At 46.5% G+C, this 20,353-nt stretch overlaps 1 protein-coding gene across 12 annotated transcripts in view; it reads left to right on the forward strand.

Moving 5' to 3' along the window:
• The window catches only part of TANC2 (tetratricopeptide repeat, ankyrin repeat and coiled-coil containing 2), a 254,383-nt gene that overhangs the window by 188,025 nt on the left and 46,005 nt on the right, over nt 1-20,353 (forward strand). For all 12 annotated transcript variants that reach the window (XM_075117247.1, XM_075117254.1, XM_075117253.1 and 9 more), the window contains 3 exons: nt 10,329-10,560; nt 13,637-13,803; nt 15,848-16,455. In XM_075117247.1, coding sequence (XP_074973348.1) covers nt 10,329-10,560; nt 13,637-13,803; nt 15,848-16,455 — 1,007 coding nt within the window. The remainder of the gene's footprint in view (nt 1-10,328; nt 10,561-13,636; nt 13,804-15,847; nt 16,456-20,353) is intronic.

Below are 20,353 nucleotides of genomic sequence, written 5' to 3' on the forward strand. Positions count from 1 at the left end.
TCCCTGCCTATTAAAAGAAAAGTGATCCTTGCAGACGATGGTCCTGCGGTACCTGCTGGGAGGCCTCTGTAACCAGGTGTTACTTGGTTTCCTCAGTTCGGAAGAGCAGTTATCTTCCAGGTAGTGCTGCAGTGTGTGCCTGCGTGAAATAAAGCACGTGCTTAAATCCTGATTCAGAGCTTCATTTCCTACCACAAAGGGAAATTTTTCTGACAGTATAGGAGTTTTTTTGGCTGGTTTTTTTTTCTTGAGCTCCATGTTCCTGCTGGTGATTCTTGATCGTAAACAACAACTCTGGTTTTATTGCGTCAGAGCCTTTTCCAGAACTACTGTGCAGTGTATTACAAACGGTAAGTTTGATGGATTATCAAGCTTCAGGAAGGGGAATAAAGGCAAATAAAATGGTTTAGGATGTTTGTCAAATTGATAGCTGGAAGTCGTGTGCCTAGTGCACTCTTAGCAACCTCCTGAGTAGTACAGCTCAGCATCACCGCTGATGAATACTTGCTGTCAACAGCAGATAAATTGATTTGCTTAGAAAGAACCATGCCGTATGATGGCCTCCGAGATAAAACAAACACTGACTGTTCCACCCCAGCTGTGGTTTTTGAAGTCTCTGAGTGACACTGGGAGAAAAAGGATTACTGACCTGGCAACAGAATTGAAAATCCATTAAAATAACACCGTCGAGCTCTTTGTTCTGCGTGCGATCGCCTCGTTCAGAAACTCGATCACACGCATGTAACCTGCCTTTGAGAGATCATGAGAATTTGTGATTTGTAAGAGGCTTTGAAGATGCTGAACTCTTAAACAGAGCAAATACACTGGAAGTCTTGGTAGGCAATAGGAAGAATAGCTGGTTAAAATCATTCAGCTGCCTAATCTGAACGTCTGGTGCCACTTTCTCCAACAGACGTGCTTGGGGACAGTTTAGAAAAATCCTTCACATAGGTAACTACACTAAAGACTCTCCAAAGTCTAATCTAAAAAAGAAAAGAAGGAAAAAAAATTGAATGTCCTTTGGTGCAGGAGGAAGGGAGAGAAGAGCAGCATAGTCCTGGATCAGTAGCTGTGGAATACAAAAAGAATTGCTGATGGCCTGCCTAAGACAGCTTTTGTTCAACTGGCTGAAGAAAAAAGAGCCCAAGGAAGGGAAGGGAAGACTGACCCGTAGGTTAGTCTGGTTGGAAAAGCATTTCTCGGACATGTGTGTTTTATAGTTGCGTTAAGACTAGAGTCAGAATTGAAGTAGGGAAGAAAGCGTTGACAGTGATGGATCACCACAATTGTCAGGAATATTTTAGGAGATCTCTGGAACACATGCGAGGAGCTAGATAAAGCTACGTGCAGATGTTCCACCTCTGCTTGCACAGAGCAGAGCAGCAGGTTCTCAGGTTGTGCTGTGGTCATTGTGCTAGAGAAATGCAGATCATTATGAAAGCGGTTTAATAATATACCAACAGGCTTAAGTAACGGCTGGTGCGGGCTCCAGAATGCTAGTGGGAAGCACGCCGTCCCTCTCACCCACTCCGTTCCTTCTGAAAATGTCACTTATCCCAAAACTCAGAAGTTGTGTGTTTATGATGACAGAAATGAAAGGTGAACAGTTGCTTTTCCTCCTCTGGATTATTCAGGGTTGTACTTTTCTGCCTGTTTTTCACGCAGTAAGTTCTTGGGGGCAAGGGTTGCTTTTAGCTCTTGTTGTCAGAGATGAACAAATCATTAATTTTAGAAATAAGTAACCAAAGACTCCCTAGCAGGAGCTCCACTCGCTCTTGCCATGCTGGAAAAGAGCATTATTTTGTTGTATTCTTAAGGGGAGCAGTTTGAAGTCGTCCATGATTCCTAGTTCAGTGTTCATCGGCAAACTAATGGAGAAGAAAAATGCTTAGAAATGAGGCAGTTTAGAAAACCGGTATCAGGTGTGATATTTGTCCTCAAAACATGTGCCAGGAAAACTGTATCCGACTGGTTTAGGAGTTACCTGAAGTTATCCTCACCGTGGGTCCTAGGAGGGGAAAAACATCAAAAACAGGGTAAAATTCCCTCCCTCCCAGACCCTGGTGGGCAACCGGTGAGGTTTCTCAGGTCTCAGCCCCTCTCTTTGGTCAGAAGCGGTGTCTTCAGCCGTACGAGTACCAGTCGTGGTAGAAGGGCTGGACGCATTTCAGGGTTTGCAGTAGTTTCTCCTGAAAGAAGGAGAGAAAAGAAGGAGCTTGAAGTTGAGATTGCTCTGTTCATTTTGTCATTTCTCTTCCAACAGCCCATCTTACTCAGATTTTAGAAGTGGAAGCAGGGTGATTCTGCCTTGAGAGGTTATAGAATCATGGAATCATAGAATCGTTAACGTTGGAAAAGACCCTTAAGATCATTGAGTCCAACCGCTAACCCAGCACTGCCAGTTCCACCACTAAACCATATCCTCAAGCACCACGTCTACCCTTCTTTTAAATACCTTCAGGGGTGGAGACTCCACCACCTCCCTGGGCAGCCTGTGCCAGGGCCTGACAACCCTTTCGGTGAAGAAATTTTTCCTAATATCCAACCTAAACCTCCCCTGGTGCAGCTTGAGGCCATTTCCTCTCGTCCCATCGCTTGTTACTAGGGAGCAGAGACCGACCCCTGCCTCGCTACAACCTCCTTTCAGGCAGTTGTAGAAAGCGAGAAGGGCTCCCCTGAGCCTCCTCTTCTCCAGGCTAAACCCCCCCAGCTCCCCCAGCCGCCCCCCAGCACACTTGTGCTCCAGACCCTGCCCCAGCCCCGCTGCCCTTCTCTGGACACGCTCCAGCCCCTCCAGGCCCTTCTTGTCCCGAGGGGCCCAAACCTGAGCCCAGCATTCGAGGTGGGGCCTCACCAGGGCCGAGCACAGGGGCCCCATCCCTGCCCAGCTCCTGCTGGCCACACCAGCGCTGACACAAGCCCGGGGGCTTGGTGGCCACCTTGGCTGGCTCATGCTCAGCCGGCTGTCAACCAAAGCAGGGAAAATACTGGAAGTACAGCAATGCCTGTGTATAACTTTCCTGGAGCATCACCCAAGTCTGCTCTGACTGTCCTGTTCCAGCTCCTAGTGATCATTCTGGATGTGTCGAGGGAGAATATTTTTAAAAGGGGAAGTTCAAAGTCTTGCTGTCACACCAGGGTCACGTTCGGTCTTGTGGCTGACGTTGTGTTGAGGGCTCTTGCTCTCGTGGGCATAAAGAAGCGTGCCAGGAAACTTGAGGCACCAAGCAGTAAATGCCTTCCCTTCCACTTCCTTGCAAGACAAATAGGAAGTATACGGCAGTGTTAATAGCTTCTTAGCATGGATTTCTGTGAATCGCTTCCCTCTTTTAAAGGTAACATTAATCCTCTTGCTGGGAACTGAGCTGGCACAAGCCCCTTTTTCCCCTTTCACTCATGGGCTTCTCCTGCCTCGGAGGAGGAGCCGAGGCAGTGGCTGCTGACGGACTTCCCACGGGTCGAGGTGAGGAGCATGGGGACGTGTGTCAGACCCCAGCTCTCAGCAGTGGAGGTCACAGCTGTCCTTGCTGAGGAAGTTTCTGTGCAGCTTTTCCTCCACCCTTTGTCTCGGCAGGGGTTTGTCCTGTAGCGTGGAATAGAGAGACTTGCAGGGAAGGAGGGCAGAGAGGTTGTCGTTCCAGATCTGGCAAACTCTCAAAGGCATGAATAAAACTACTCACATTGCAACGCCCGTCTTGACACTTGCAAATAAAACATAAGCATTTTTGGCAAAACTGCTTGGTTGGTCTTTTGTTTTAATATATATGCACGTATTATGGAAATAAGTTTGCAGGATTCCTGAATTTATTTCGAGTCTGCCCTCCGACAACGAGCAGGCTGCCAGTTTTTCTGCAATGCCAACGACTCTAGCTTGACTTGGCTCCTTCGCTGCGATAGATGCATACCAGCTTTCCTGGTGAGCTAGCCACGTACAGCAAGTGCGTAGCTTCATGTGACTGTTAAACCCATCTACTGCTGTTCGGTGCTTGTAAACATATTGCCTGCTATCAGGGAACGACTGTCAGGTGAAACTGGAAAAAAAGTTGTGAATACGAACAGCAAGGTGTTTAAACTTAAGATCCCATAAAAAGGCAGCATTCCACGGCTCTCCCGTGTTGCACTCTGTTTTTTCTGCCTTTTCTCTGTTTAATCTTTCATCTGTTAAAACACTTCTTGACTTTACTTGCCCTGGCCAGGGGAGGCGGGTGACCATCGCTAAGTCACCGCGAGGCTGTCCTTGCAGTGCCGCCTTTCTGTCTCCAAGCGATGCCGGGCAATGTGTAACTTGGGCTCACGCGCCTCGCCTGGAACATGGCCTTGCTTGTCCAGAGCTGGTCTTTCACCTCAGAGAAATGAAGTGAGAGGCTTTCCCACCGATCCGAGCCTGTGCTGAAGAATACTGACCCACAAACGCGTGTCCTGGGTGACCTTCGCCATCCAGCACGGGGCACCAGCGCCAATCAGCGGTACGACAGCCCAAGGTGAGAGCAACTCAGCTCAAAAGAAGCAGCCTGAAATGCGTCCCCTCTGGTTAGGGTCAGGTTCCTCATTTTCCCTGAAGGTTTTATCCTTTACTCGCAGAGGATTTTTAATGGATTGGCTACGCAGTTTTAAATAACCCATTGAACAGCTATATTCTTTGGGTTTCTGGATGCTGTGTGGTTGCTTGTGGTAGCAGCACTTAAACAAATGGACCTGAAAGCCAGCTCTGCTGCGCTAATGGGTCGTACGCTGCGTAGAGCAGCTGGTGGAGGAGCTGCCCGTCCGTTGCATTAGTGCACTCGGCTGATGATGAGCACGGCTGGTGGCTTCAGAGGCTTTTCCCCCCCTCCATCCTCCCAGCCATAAGCCAAAGTGTTGTTATCATTGCTGCAGGCGTATAAAAAGGGAGTACTCCTACCTTATGCAGAGGTGGAGGGATTCATTACTTCTGAGCCTTGATGCCCTGCGACACTAATGAGTTTCAGAGGGCATTTACTGGCCTACTCGGCTGTGTAAAAGTAATGAATGTTCCCAATAAACTGGGTCACCTCATACATGCACAGTCATGTGCGATAGATAAAATGCAGCAGCGCTGATTTCCGTTTACATTATTGCAGCCAGCGTTAGGCCTGGCAAATGGCGTTCTGGCAGGTAAAAGCATCACACTAAATTCATTTAGAGCTACTTTGTACGGATCAAAAAGAGATGAATCTTACTAGTTGCAGAAATACAGTTGAAATACAACGTTGAAGCCCTTTAAGAGCACTGGAGGAACCGGGCTGTTGCCGTGAGCTCAGGGGTAAGCAAGGTTGGTGCTTTTAGGGGGGGTTGGCAGACTGGCCTCCTTCCATGACACGCTTACAGAAGGAAGCCGAGACAAATCAAAACAGAGTCGTGATGTCAAAGGACTGCTTCTTAAACGGAGGATATACTTTTTCACAAATAGTGCTGGAGAACTGCTTAAAATTGGCCTGTCCTATTAAGTAAAAATAACTTATTTCCCTTGAGCCGTCTTCAGCCCTTCTTTCTCCTTTGATGTTCACACTGTCCTTCCAGTCGTTCTCATATTACTGTTATCTCCTGCCTGTCCTGACATATCATCATCTCCCCCTTCTCTCTTTCTCTTTCCCCCCTTCACAGTTCAGTCTCTTCTCTCCCTCTGTACTTTATAGGTGATACCCGGTCTCTTTTTTTGCCTCTTTTTTCTGCTTCTCTGCCCCCTCCAGCCTCTTCCTCCTGCTGCTTTCATGCGGCTGTCTCTGTCCTCATGCACTGGCACTTTCTGTTATCCTTGGAATAGCCGTTTTGCTTCTAATGCACATGTGCCTTCCTTTTTCTTCCAGCAGCTGTTTCACAGGTCCTGACCTGTATGAGGAAATCTTCTTTCTCTCACTTCATGGAATTCTTCCATACCTGCTCAGCTGAGCCAACATCCCTTTCAGGTTGGGCAAATACGAAAGACGGTGTAGTACAAGCCAGATGAAGTTGGTGGCTTGGCCGTGGAGATCTGGGGTGCAGTTTGCAAGGCCATGATTTAGAAAAGCATTTTGGCGTGGGGAGGAGAACTGCAGGAAAGATGTACAGCGTCTGCATGTCAGGATGGGACACTTGCTGAGTCCTGCATCCGAGAAGCGGGTGGGTGAAGAGAGTGAACCCGAATGGAAGGACAGCAAAAAGGGTGATGGGAAGGTGAAGGTTGCGTGAGGCTGGGTGGAGGGAGAAATGGAAGGGGTTGGGGGCAGAAAGGAGAGAGTAGGATGGCTGATGTTGGAAATGTTGGGAGACTCCTGGAAGGCCTGTTGGATTTAACACCTAAAGAGAATATGAATAATACCTTTCATAATTCTGCTAACTGCTAGTTAGGAGGATGAAGTTTGTGTCATTTCTGGGTAAATGAGAGTTTTGGTGCTCCTTGACCCCACTTCAGGAGAGAGCGGGGTCGTGTTAAACGTCAGCCATGGTCTGTTAGAGGCAGTGCTCTGCCTCTGCCGCGTCTGGTGTTTCTCAAGCCTTACAACGTAATTAATGTTTAAAAAAATGGGCTACCAGAAAGCTCATGATAAATGCGTTGCTTTGGTGTGTAGCCAGCTAGACTCTCCAAATCATTTTCGGAGAGTAGGTAATCATTGGAAGTAAAATATGCATCGTACAAGTGTGAGTTATTGTGAAGCTCCCTTTCAAGCAAGAAAGGAAATCATACAAGTGTGTAACTTCTGGCATTTGGTATTTAACATAAACAACAAAATGCCTTGGCTTCTCAGCATGGAGCCACTCGACTTGTCGAAACTGCGTTCTCAGCCCTTGAAAAAATTACATAAACAGATATTTTGAACAGTTCTCTTGATCTAGGTGTTACTTTTCCTGTCCTTCATTATAATCCACTTGTCTTGCATTGGGGTTGCTTATAGGCGCTGTATACTTAATGTTTGCAATCCAGTGATTTAAATTTAATCAAACTTTAGACTAAGGGATTTTTCAGCTTCCAACTTTGGAAACATCGTTGAACAAACCTGATAGCTGAAATAAAAGTTTAGAACTTTTGGAAGTCCAATTTAGTGTTCATAGTGTTTTGTGCTGTGTGATGAGAAAGTTCAAATTCAAACCATGATTAGAAAAATTATGCCTTAAATTGTATCGGACAAAAATAAATGTTTACTGGCGACAACATCCAGGCATGCCCGTGCCTTTGGAAGAGCATGCTGTTCCCTGGTGGCTTCACTTATTGTAACACAGCATCTAGATAAAATTAAATGTTTAATTCAAGGGTTTTGTTTATGATCAGAGATGGTTGGCCGTTTTTGAAGCAGTTTTTTTGAAGTAGTTTGATTTATGGAAAATGAAGCTTCTATTGAGAGCACACCGTTTTCAATGAAAAGTTTATAGGCTATACAAGTTCTTATTTTTATTTCTTGGATGTAATTCTTGGCTTGTCCAGCAAGCAAAAGGAGGAGAGACTAACAACACTCCAGAATTACAAGTGGCCTATGGAGCGGTCATTTCAGATGCAGAGCAAGGTGTGGAACAGTCTCCTGTATCTTGGAAGAGAATCCTAGGCAGTGAAGGTGGAAATCATTCTCTCTTGCTGGATCCTTGAGTAATTAGTGAAGTTTATAAAGTGAAATAATTGGAAAGAGACCCTTCCCAGAGCATCAGTGGTCAGGTATTAAAGGCATTCACCTGATACAGGGGAGAAAGAACCACGTTTGAATCCCTTTGGGAATGAGCCCCATCCACACCAACCCGTTGGTTCTCCTGAAGTCTCTTTCATCCCCTTTTCGCATTAACCTCGGTCTCATTCCCAAGGGTGGAACAGGGAAATGCTTTGAAACCTTGAAAAGTTCTACAGGATGAGCAAACTGTTGCCCACCCAACTCTGGTTGTGTAAGTGAGGAGCCTGATCCTAGCGCGAGGCTCAGCCTGCAGCACTGGCTTTTGGCAGCCTCTGATTTGGAGACAGAGAAAATGTTACAGAGAATAAATAACATCAAGATGAAATTTTGGCGCAGTTGCATTTCTGAGAACATTGTAATGCCTTTCCTTTGGTTGCCTTTCCAAAATCTTCATTGCTTACTGGTTTAGCTTCAGATCCACCTATTAAGCATTGCATTGCATTTGTCCTGCTGTTAAGGCTTCGTCAATATCCCAGTAAATCCAGCACAAGGATCCAGAATGTACCTGAGGGGGCTTAAGTTAGTTGAGCTGTAACTGTCTGCGTGTCCCGATATCTGGCAGTGACCGTTCCCCTCGTGGGTACTAAGTGTGTCCCCTTTTCCATGACGTGGTTCTTCAGACTCCTGGAAGAAGTTAACATGCCTCTCGTAAAAAGGAGCCTTTATTTTTGCGCCTGCACACCTATTGTGTAGGAAATAAGAGCTCTGCGTACAGCGATTTGGTTTCTGTTACTGGGAACCTGATATCAAGGGGCGGCCGCTTAAGAACTTTATACTGTGGAATCCACAAGTTACAATCCCCAAATAAATAGGATTGTTGGAAAGAAATCGCTACCGTTATTATTACTTTACCCAGTGCTGTTCTGTAAGGGAGTACATTATATTTTAACTGGCTGGTAGGAAAAATTCTGTTAGGGATTTGGAGGTATCCATTAAAGCTTAAGCACATGTATTAGGGCTCGATGCTTGAAATAACAGCCTAGCTCTATCATCACTCCTCACGCATTTTTTTACCATCACACCTCATTTTGACTGTGAAAGGAAATTATTGCATTATACCCCATCGGTAATTTCATGTATTTCTATTTAAAATGAAAAGCCAGCGCTGAGGCAGCACGGTGCGAGGACCCCACAGCCTGATGTTTTCACTTCTCAGTACCGTCCTTCGCAGTGGCAGAGCTCAGAGGCTGGATACACCACCCCGTCCGCCTTGGAGCCTGCTGCGAGCCGAGGGCTCGTTATTGGAGGTGGAAAGCCTGCAAGCCTTGATCAGCCAGCAGCCGCAGGCCGCGTTTCGTCCGAGCTCACAGGGCACCCAGAGAGGCCCCAGAAATCTCCTGTGCGCAGTGTCCACGGTTATATTACAGAATCCCAGAATCCCAGCTTGGGAGGGACCTCAGGGATCATCTAGGCCAACCTTTCTAGGAAGAGCCCAGTCTAAACAAGATGGCCCAGCACCCTGTCCAGGCGACTCTTGAAGGTGCCCAACGTGGCCGAGTCAACCCCTTCCCTGGGGAGATTATTCCAGTGTGACTGTCCTCACTGAGAAAAATGTCCCTCTCGTGTCCAGTCGGAATCTCCCCAAGAGCAGCTTGTGTCCATCCCCCCTTGTCCTCTCCCAGTTCCGAGATGGGGTTTATTTTGCAATATTTGTACTGTGTGCTACAGCGCTCCAGGGCGGCAGTGGGTTTGGTACGAAACTGATCCCACCTGGCTTGCCAGGATATTTTTGGATACTATGAGTGACATTTGAAAAGAAAACCCAGTGAATGGGAGCCGGAGAAAAGCTCTTTGACCTGGCAGAGGCTCACACCACCTGGCCAGGCGGTGCGAGGAGGAGGAGGCTGGCGCCAGCAAAGCAGCAGGAGGAGCTGGTGGATGGAGCGGTATTGGAGCAGCCTGGCGAGTGCTTTACAAGTAAAGAGAGGGGTTTGGGGCCTTTTTTTAATATTGTGAAAGAAAGCAGGAAAGTTGGCAGACTCAACTGAGAAGATATCACTGCTCTTCCACTTATTTTAATAAGTGGGCAGAATTTAGTGGGTTCTAGCAGAGTTTGAAGAGCTGGGAAAATCAGGTGACCTGGGAAAAGAGGAAGGTTTCTTTCTTTTTAATTATTTTTACTTGAATTGATTTTGTGAATGAAGAGCGGGATCACAGTGGATGAGTAATGTAGAGTAAGCCTGACATTCCCTCCCCGTTCACGGGAATCTGTCGTTTGCAGCTGCTACCTTGCTGTAAGGTGCTAGTGCTCCCTGCCTGCTTCTACAGAGCTCGACATTTGAAAACAGCAAATAAAAAATAAGTTCAAGAAAACAATCACAAGTCATTACCGACGCCAGGTCCTTAAACTGAGCTTGGAGCGCAATCCTATCGCTCCCTGCTCAGCACGGTGCTTCCAATATGTCAGTTACTGTCACTCTCCGTCTCTGTGAGCAGCTACAGCTTAACTTCATTTATTCCCCAAGTGGCAGGTCCAGTCATTTTTCAGGATCAGTGCCTGTTTTTACCAACTGATTCGTCTGGATTCTTGTCACAGGCAGTTAATTCTTGGTACTCTTCAAGACTTCACCCGCCAGAATACATCAAACTCACCAAACAAAAAAACGCTGCTTTTAACAACTTGCCCAACTCATCTCTGAGGCAGATGCATTTGTTTGTTCCTTTTCTCTTTGCTAGGTTGTCGCTTATCACTACTGCCAAGCGGATAATGCCTACACCTGCCTGGTGCCAGAGTTTGTGCACAACGTGGCTGCGCTGCTCTGCCGCTCGCCGCAGTTCGTTGCCTACAGGGAGCAGCTCCTGCGAGAGCCCCACCTGCAGAGCATGCTGAGCCTGAGGTCCTGCGTGCAAGACCCCATGGCCTCCTTCCGGAGGGGAGTCCTGGAGCCCTTGGAAAACCTGCACAAAGGTATCGTAATGACCCTCCCACGCACCTTTTTTCTTACTGTTTTTAAAATGCTGCTTACTTGCATCTGGGCGTTTGAACAAAGCCATAGACTAATCCTTCTGCGCCGCATCTCAAGACCTGCGGGGAAGAGGTGGGATCTGGAGAGGCTGAGAATATGCCGTCGTGCTTGCTTGGAAGGGAGGGGTTAACCACCCTTCTCCTGGTGTGCGTTTCAGGGCCGTAGATGAAACGCCAATGACAGCGTGCGTTTGGCTTTCTCTTTCCTTGCTTGCTTCCACATCCCAAATGCGGCCTCGCGGTCCCGAAGGTGAAAACCAGCAAGAGTTTCCAGGCATGGCTCTGCTTATGGCAACATGTTCTGATTTATTTGTTTAGGGGGTGAACGTTTTTCCCTTTCCCTGTCGTTATTTAGTGGGCTTTTGAGAATTCAAAGCTTTCACCAGAAGAGCTGATACCATAAAATTCGATAGATACCCTGTGTAAAGCTGCTAGGGCAACGGGTAACAAGCCTTATGCTGATTACAGATTTCAGAGCTTTTTCTAATGCAGCGCTGGTTTGATCTCTTTTTCTTTCTTTCTTCTGCAAGATATAACTAATTCGTTGTGACAATCGCTAGATTTAAGATCTTCGCTCGTTGCCATGAAAACTATCAGAGCGTTGCAGAGTTCAGGACTCTGTTGTCCTGCAAAACGATGTTTATTAAAATGGCGTGCTGCAACTTGGCTGCAAAAAGCGTTCAGATAATTTTCTGTTACCACCCTACGTATGACAGTGTAGGAGCCAACATGAAATAGATGCATCTTCTACCAAATTCAAAGCCCTGTTGTTCAAATCAGCTCTTCAAAAAACAGTGTCCAAACTCGGAGCAGCAGCATCTGGGTCCAACGTGCGTGGTTCCACCAGGCACCGAGCACATGTACAGCCAGCGCAGCTCGGCAGCGGTTGATTTTCCTGGCATGGAGAAATGTCACTGTAGGAGTAGCACGGCTACCTTTTCCTACCAACAATCTGAGCCAAAAAAAAAAAAGAAAAAGAGATACATTTAGGAGCTGCTGCTCTAAAGGAAAAGAATTTGTGGTTATTACAGCAACTCCTTGGGAGGTATTCCAGCTATTGGATTCAGAGCATTTCGGAGGGTGCCAAGCAGGTTGACCCTCATCTGGACCTAAGTTCTGGGGGGTGGAAAAATTTTATATAAAAGCTTTTTTTTCTCTCTTGGGCTCTGCACTCAACTCAGCTCCAATGGAGCCAACGATCAGGACTCCCATCTTTCAACCTTGCTGATCGAGAGTGCTGGCAAGCTAATTTGCACCAAGTGTTTTGTAACAAAATGAACAGTGTCTGGAAATTGGTTTTAATATATATAACATTTAAGACTCTGTAAATATATCAGCAGGTCTTTTACAAGGTGCTGCTGAAGCTTTAATGCTACTGGGACAAAATTGTTGCGCAGCCGTTAATGGTGAACGTCACTGAGAAAGTTAGATTCATGTTTCTCAAATATATATTTTTTTCAATCTCAAGGAGTCTAAATTATATATAAGAGAACAAAGTTCTGATTCTTCCCCTGTTCCCTGCTTTCTCCTCTCTCCCTCAGGCTTTATGAGAAACATGAGATGTGGGTATAAAACTCCGGCACTATTCACTCCCAAGATTTCAGAGAGTCATAAAGCGTGTGTTCTAGTGTACCCAATAATCTTACTGAGGAGTTAACTGAAAAAGGATCTATGGTAATTTTAGTGCAAAATACGTGTTTTCCATATGGATCTTAACAGTATGTTAGGAATTAAGTGCAACTTGGTAACGTAAGGCAAGGACAAGATGGGACTTCGATGCTCAGCAGTACTGAATGCAAGGTGTTAATGAATTTCGGTTCTCCCTGGAACAGCACAGAGACTGCTCATGTCATCGATGAGCGTTTTGTGCTGGGTTTTTATAGAAAATTTCCTCATGCAATTTAAAGTCAAAGGGAAAAGCTAACCTGCCATTCGGAATACTGAGCTTTTTGATAGCAGGATTTATCCATAGTACTTCATGAATCAGAACAAACTTTATACAGACCAGAATCTGTGGTACCTGTTGATAGCATATGCCAGCAATAGGCTCTTGTTTCCCACCCGTTTTTCAGTTTATGAGGCAAGATTACCTTTGAGAAGATACCGCTTGAGCTGAAGATGCAAGTCTAAAAGCATCTGTATCATTAGTTATAAAGCTGTGCTCCGCTCTCAGCGTCTAACATAGAAGCATTCAATGTCTACATCGGTTTGGTCACTGTATTCACCAGCAGCAAAAACATCCTGTTTAAAAAGTCCATGATTTGCTTTTTGTAGGATCTTTTTCATTGCTCCCCACTCATTTATAAAAGAGGTTTGGCTACAGACTTGTGATCAAACTCCTTTACAATGCTGGAATTTCAGAGTCATTTTGAACAGTCTCTGCTGAGCAGAGGTTGTACCCTCCAAAAGGTTGAATGACCAGCCCCACGCATGCCGGCTGATGGTCTCCTCGCCTCAGATGAGCGTTCTGCCCATGCGTCAGCTTTGCTTCTCTTTCAAAACACTTGCCCAGACCTCAGTTGATCAGGAAGCCAGTGCCCAAAGTGCCAGATTGGAAGGATCTAGAGGTGCTGGGGAGGTGAATTTCTTGGGGAAGCTTCATTTAGCAGTTGCAGAAATGAAGACAGGCTGACGCCAGGGTGAGCGTTTAACACCAGAACTACAGAGCACCGCTAATAACGTGGTTATTAAAACTTATCAGAAGGATACTGATTCACATCACATAACATTGGACTTTGTGGAAGAGGTGGTTTTTAAAAAGAGGACTTAGCTGTGTTCTCCGTGGGATATCACGGTTGCGTATGTCATAACCAAAATGTGTATTGTATGAGGAGGCCTGCCTCTGTGTATATGCAATTAATGTATACGCAATTAACGTAGCGTAAGCAAGGTGCTGCTACTGTGTCTTTTTTCTTCTTTAGCAACACCTGATGATGCTTTAAAACACTGTAGTGACTTTGCAGGACGTTACAGTCCCATGTCTAGCCTTTCAAATAAATGCTTTTGCTTTTTCTCTCAGAGAGGAAGATCCCTGATGAAGATTTCATTATATTAATTGATGGTTTAAATGAAGCTGAATTTCACAAACCGGATTATGGAGACACGATAGTATCATTCCTGAGCAAGATGATTGGAAAATTCCCTTCCTGGCTGAAGCTGGTGGTGACAGTCAGGACAAGTCTACAGGTATGCTGAGAGCAGGAATTGTGATAAACTGTCGTTGTCACAACGGGCTTTGATACAGATGATCTTAGTGGGTATCTGGATTTGCTTAAGACCCTTTATTTCAGGTTGTCCTTTTGGCTTTTTTGTACTTGGATTTACATTCATGTCCCCAGACTCACTCCACAGCATTGCAGGGATCTAATCCAGCATCACTTACCCATGTCAATAAATGTTTATCAGCAAATAGTTGTTTGAGTGAGACAGCTCGCACGCCGGCGTGCGACTTGCTCGCCGAGCTTATTAGGAGGGTGAGGCCTGATGTCTGTCAGCCTGTGCTGCTCAGGAATATCCTCTCCTCCATGTGGAAGGGCAAAGTGGTGCATATCTTCATGCCCTTCTGCATGATCCAGAGCAGCGTGATTGTTTCAGTCTGCAGGAGTCAACGTCAGGCCAAGACATTATTCAGCTCAACAAAGAATATCTTGAGCAGGTGCTGAAGCTCTAAGCTGAATGTTGTTTGAGTTATTCTTAAGTATTTTTATTTTAGCTTGCAGCTGGGCGGGTTTTTACCTTCCGCCTGACCTTAGCGACTCCTCACCACTCTCTTGGCGTAAGGACTAAGCTGACCTTAGTTTGTTGGCTCAACTGCTTGTCTGAAGGGCGCAAGCTGGGAAGCGAACACAATGACCCAGTTAGGGCAGATCTGCTCTTTCAACCGTTTCACAGTAGATAGAGCTGGTTGATTTGCAGCATCACTTGTGGGAACACTCACGCTGAGCATTGGAGCCACGAGCCCGAAGGAGACAGACGTCAGAGGGACGAGACACGCGTTTGGGAGCCAGCTCAGAGCTGCTCTTCAGCCGGACCAGCTGCTCCGGGCAGAAAGGCGTCTGCAGCTCTGCATTTCTCACTCGTTCATTACTAGCCGTTTTTTCATTAGCGCAGGGCTGCACAGTTCATTTTTATGGTGCTCCATTTAAAAGTTTTACTGAGATTTGCCAGTATTTACTGAGATCCACAGGTTGATTTACTGTGGTCCTCCTGGCAGGGAGCTGAGAGCTGGTTCCTGCTCCATCAAGGCAGCCAGCTGCTGCACGCCGCCTTCGTAGCTGGGAACGGCCGCTGCTCCCCAAGACACCGGGAGAGCACAGGCTATCTGCTGGTTTGTGCTGCGCTTCTTTTTTTGCTTACTAATGGAGTAGATGAAACATCATTTGGAAGAAATCTTTTTGTAATTGTAGGTAAATTGCATCCCTATGACTTGAATTCCTCATTTAATTAAGGCTTTTGCAGCCCTACGGTTTTCACTGCAAGCTTTAGTTTTGCACTGTGCTCTCCCTCCTTATTTTTTTGGAGGGCCGATGGCTTCTCCTGCAACTGCCTTGTCCAGCTCCGTTGCATCATTTCCCCCTGCTTCACAGTGACTGAGAGCCCACGACACAAGAATTCCTTTGGAAAGGCCTTGGATGAGCTTTGGCTTACGTTGCATACGCATCACCAGTGAGCTCAGCAGATGAGAGGATCCCTGGCCACGCTACCCTGCAGCAGATAGATGTGTTTATTTTGCACTGGAAAATACACACTGTTACCTGTCCTGATGTTTCCGTGCGTTTCCCTGTTAATTGCAGCTGTGTGATGTGGGAGCGCTCTCCCGGGGAGGTACTTAGCTCGGCTTCAGCAAAATTTCTTCTGGGCTTTTTCTTCTGTCGTCTGGCTGTCCATTCCCTCTGACACGCCAGCAGAAGGGGCGGCATGTCGATACCTGACTGGGGTGGGGTAGGAATAACAAGGGCAATGCTCTGTATGAATTTTCCAGCCCTTTCCGTGGATGCGGTATTAGGAACAGTGTCCTTCATTTCTATTTCAGTCATGTTTCACACACAACCCACTTGATTATAGATGAGCTTGTGAGGTCCTGAGGGCACAAACTGCCATCTTGTGTTCTTGCCCTGATGGAAGAGGTCTTAAAGGAGTCTCAGAGGTGCTATTGTAATATGAATTAAGTTTACTTAATGAATAATAAACACTGCCAGCATGAGTATCCTTTTTTTTTCTTTCTTTGTAGGAAATAATTAAGCTGTTGCCCTTCCACAGAATATTTTTGGATAGACTGGAAGAGAATGAAGCCATAGACCAGGACCTGCAGGCATATATCCTTCATCGGATACACAGCAGCTCAGAGATCCAGAACAACATCTCGCTTAACGGCAAAATGGACAACACTACGTTTGGCAAGCTCAGTTCTCACCTCAAGACCTTGAGCCAAGGGTCCTACCTGTACCTAAAACTCACTTTTGATCTCATAGAGAAAGGATACCTAGTACTAAAAAGCTCCAGCTACAAAGTAGTCCCAGTGTCTCTGTCAGAAGTTTACCTGTTGCAGTGCAATATGAAGTTCCCAACGCAGTCTTCCTTTGATCGGGTTATGCCTCTCTTGAATGTGGCAGTGGCATCTCTGCATCCATTAACAGATGAACATATTTTTCAGGCCATTAATGCAGGTAACATTGAGGGCACTTTGGAGTGGGATGACTTTCAGCAGAGGATGGAGAACCTTTCTATGTTTCTTATCAAACGTAGAGATATGACACGAATGTTTGTTCATCCCTCTTTCCGAGAATGGCTTATTTGGAGAGAAGAAGGTGAAAAGACCAAGTTTCTTTGTGATCCTAGGTAAGCAAACGCTCTGAGAAATCAGAATTTACAAATGCGTTCAGCTCATACTGTTATCTGAGTCATTTCGTTTTACGAGGTTGGACACGGATGCGTCTCACCTGACTTTGGTCTGTGCGCACTGTAGATCTCTACGTCTGTACGCGTATAAAGATCTAAATCTTTATATTGATCATGGTGAAAAATAAGGACCCCCTGGGCACACAACTGATCCAACAAAGCTAATAGTCATCTTCAGAATGAGATCAGCTGTTCCTCAGAAGGCCCCCAGCTGACCAGCTCCCATACAGGCATCACCAGGGGTGTCTGCATTTCGGCAGACTGCTCCTGCCAGCTCTCAGTGGAGAAGGGGAATCATCCTCCCTTTCTCCAAAGGTACCAAAACCATGTGAAGTAGAGGGTAAGGAGATGAAGGATGAACAGCATGGATACGTCTTTGGCAGTCGGCTTCTTTTTGAACTTGTGTTCCTCTTAGCCCTACTAAATGTCTTTTTGAAAGCAAGATAAGGAACCGGATGAGGCTCTAGCAATTTTGGACTGTAAATGCATCCATAATCTCAGTCCTGACAGCAGCTGAGTTCCTGGCTTAGCTCACAGGGAAAAGAATTTAATCACGGTTAGATTTATATTCGCTAAACACAATGATCACTATTAACAACGTTATTTTTGTCTCTACTGAGGAGTGGAAACAGACACTCCTGACTGTCGTTCTAGCAGTTTATCCCTGTAAGCTTTGCTCCATTTGGCCTGCCCATTTCTTAAAATACGATTATAAAAATCAGGGAGACACTGGGATTCAAGGCCGTGTCAGTGCATCCCCCAGACCCTGTGGTCAGGGGGAAGAAACTAGGATGGCGTCTGCTGGAACCAAACAGCCACCTGGCCGGTTAAAGCAGCTGTAGCTGTTAGCGGCGTCGGAGTAATTTACCACTTTAAATTTTGTGGTAAACAGGCTGCAGTAGAAAAATACTATATAGCTCCTCCCAATGGGCATCTTCTCTGTTTTAATAGGTTCTACATAACAGTCCTATCGAGCGAACCCTTTGGAAAGCATCTCACAGCAGCAGGTGTCTTTATATCCATCAATGTTAGTTACTTAAATCCTTCCTCGGAGTCATTAAGTGCTTGTCACTGCGTCATGCTTTTCCACCCTGTTTGCAATGCCTGTGCGGCGCTTACGCCTATGGAGCTGAGAGCTTCCTCCCTCCCAGTCGCTCCCAGCCGCTGCTGCTGGTTTTGGCTGGCCCCTGTGGTTGTGGCTGGCCTGGCTATAAGAGCTAGTCGTCAGCTGGGCGAGGGGCCGGCAGCCAGCACGCCTGGCAGTTATCACTGATCACACAGCACTTGCCGTAACGACCCATAGCGAGAGCAACTCGGAAAAATCACTGCTTTCCTTTGTTACCACGGAAAGAAAATTAAGGTGCAGGATGCTGACCTGGTGGGTAAGACACCCGGGTCTGTTGGGTGCTGGAAGCAATGCGTACGGCTAGGTTACAGTGGGAACTGTGGTCCTCTGCGTCCAGAAATACTCGTCTGCATCTCGCAGCGATGGGTAAGGGCGTTCTCCGAATACCAAATTCAGAATGAAACTCAAACTTGCTGCATTTTAGGTGGTTTCGCACTGAAGCCAGGCATGCAGCCACGTGTGGTTTTAGCATGGAGGCACAAATCAGCCCCTATTCGCTCGACAAGTCACCAGCAATGTGAGAGACCTCTGCTCGGGGTTTGGGTTTGGTGCTGCCTTCATGAACATCACGAACCATTCAGGAGACTTCCAGGCATCACTTTTCATCCTGTACATGCCATTTCACGTGATAAATTAATGGTGACTTTAAAGTGTACGGGAAACGCTCGTGCTCTTCACAAGTAGGGAACCCCTGCAGAGCTAACCCGACCGAGCTCCTTGCCGCTGGCAAGAATGTTGAAATGCGTGTAACGGGCTCCCACTGCCTTGAGTGTGAGTCCATACGTTCTGGAGGACTAATAAATATCTCTAATGCATAATGTGCACTAATTGCATTACACTCTGATGGTAGATAATGAAGCAGGATACATTTTGGTGATTAATAGACTGGACCCCCCGAGATTCAGCTATTGTGCTCCTCAAAATCCTCCTGTCCAGCTCTCAGGGAAGAGCTAATATTGAGCTGTTGAGCTCAGAGCATGGTAAACCCTTAGCGACGATTAAGATAAGTAATGCTTTTTCATTTTATTTCTTCTAAAAGAAGCACAGCTTGCCACCGATGGAGCTCATAGGAGTAGCCTGTGAGAATTTGCCTGCGTCTGGTTTGTTCACAGCCAGCTTGATGTCTTTCTGCTCACTTGGGAATTGAGAAGACGTGGCAACTGTATGGGCGGCTCCCGAAGTTCAGCAGCCGGCGGTTGCAGAAATGCGCTGTTCACGTGAAGCTTGTTGACCTTGCCGTGTCGGTACATAAAGGGTCACGTTGCTGAGGCCGATTTTTATCCCAGGAGAAGAGCTTTGAAGTGAAATGTGTTTTTGTGAAGGCGCTTTTAATTGACTTACGCTGACAGAGTGTCCAGGTGTGAGGACATTATGAAGGAAATCGGGATAATGGGCCTCGCGGCCACGGCACTGCAGCGGGGGCCATCTTCCTTGTTTCATTAACGAGAACGAGTTCCTCTGTTCTCGGAAGCACGGAAAAGAGGGGAGAGGAAGAACACAATGTCCACAAAGTCACCTTTTTCTACGCTTTTAAGATAAACAGCGGATCTCCATCCTCGGCTTTCTGTGTTAGCCTGTTGAGGTGCTAACCCTCTTCTTTGAACGCTCACCGTGCGTTTGCTGTCCAAAGCCAAGGCTAATTGGCATCGAAGGGGAGCGCTGTCGCTGCGGGCTCTCCCGCAGGGGAACTCCCTCATCGTCCACTGTTGTTTAATAACAGGACACCAAAAAAGTGTTTGTCGGAGCGTCTAACCAGCATTGTGGTAACGACTTCCCCAGCCTGTCAGCGCAGCACTATTAACCAAGCGTCTTAGTTGACAAATAACATAAAACATTTTAGGGGAAGGCCCAATCTTTTGTGACTGGTGCACAGAGAAAGTGGTTGTTAATGTACGTTCGCTCTTACAGTTATTAACCTAAATTCTGCTATAATGCTGTGCTGTTTTCTGCCTAGACTTAACCAGAAACTTCCATGCCATTATTTTCCGTGCTTTTACAATGCTAATAAAATGTTTTATCCCTGTGCTGCTGCTGAAAGGACTGTGAGAGAGGCAGAAGTGAAGTGATTTGCCCTGGCAAGGCAGTAAAAGAGCTGTAGTCAGATACGGACCCCAGAAGTGAAATTACTCTATCCAGATTTAAGTATCAACATCTGAGTTCCTTGTCTAGACTTGCTTTATAGTCAGAGGAGAGGAATAAGAATGATTCATTTCCTTCACGAGCTAAAAGGCTAAAATAGGTCAGATGAAGAGTGCCTGGGAAGCGCCTGCTCCTGTTGATCTATGGATGGAGCTCGGGGTGATGGGCTCACCAGGAGATGTCCCCGGTGTTGGCAAAACTGGATGAGATTAATCTGTCCAGGCTGCTCCTCTAACCAAGGCACAGGGTTTTGAGGTAGATTCACAGATCTTCTTTTCTTGCACAGGAAAACTAAGGAAGGCAAAAGATACGCTCTGCGCTGTCGCACACATATGACTATCTTAATTTGGGCTTTTGCTTCTCAGGGTGGCAGCGGACCAGCCAACGCTGTGTGTGCTGGTAGTGTGACCCCTTCCATCACCACTCGCTCTGGAGCGGGGTAGAAACAGGCTGTTTGGCTGCACTGCCCCGGGAACTTCCCCGCAGCCACGGGTCCTCAGCAAAATTAAGCATTTAGATCTTCTCCTCAAGCACTTCACCTGTGGCTTGGATTCATCTCACCCAATTCTAGGT

The sequence above is a fragment of the Phalacrocorax aristotelis genome, chromosome 23 (genome assembly GCF_949628215.1).
Source record: "Phalacrocorax aristotelis chromosome 23, bGulAri2.1, whole genome shotgun sequence".
Classification (NCBI taxonomy): Eukaryota; Metazoa; Chordata; class Aves; order Suliformes; family Phalacrocoracidae; genus Phalacrocorax; species Phalacrocorax aristotelis.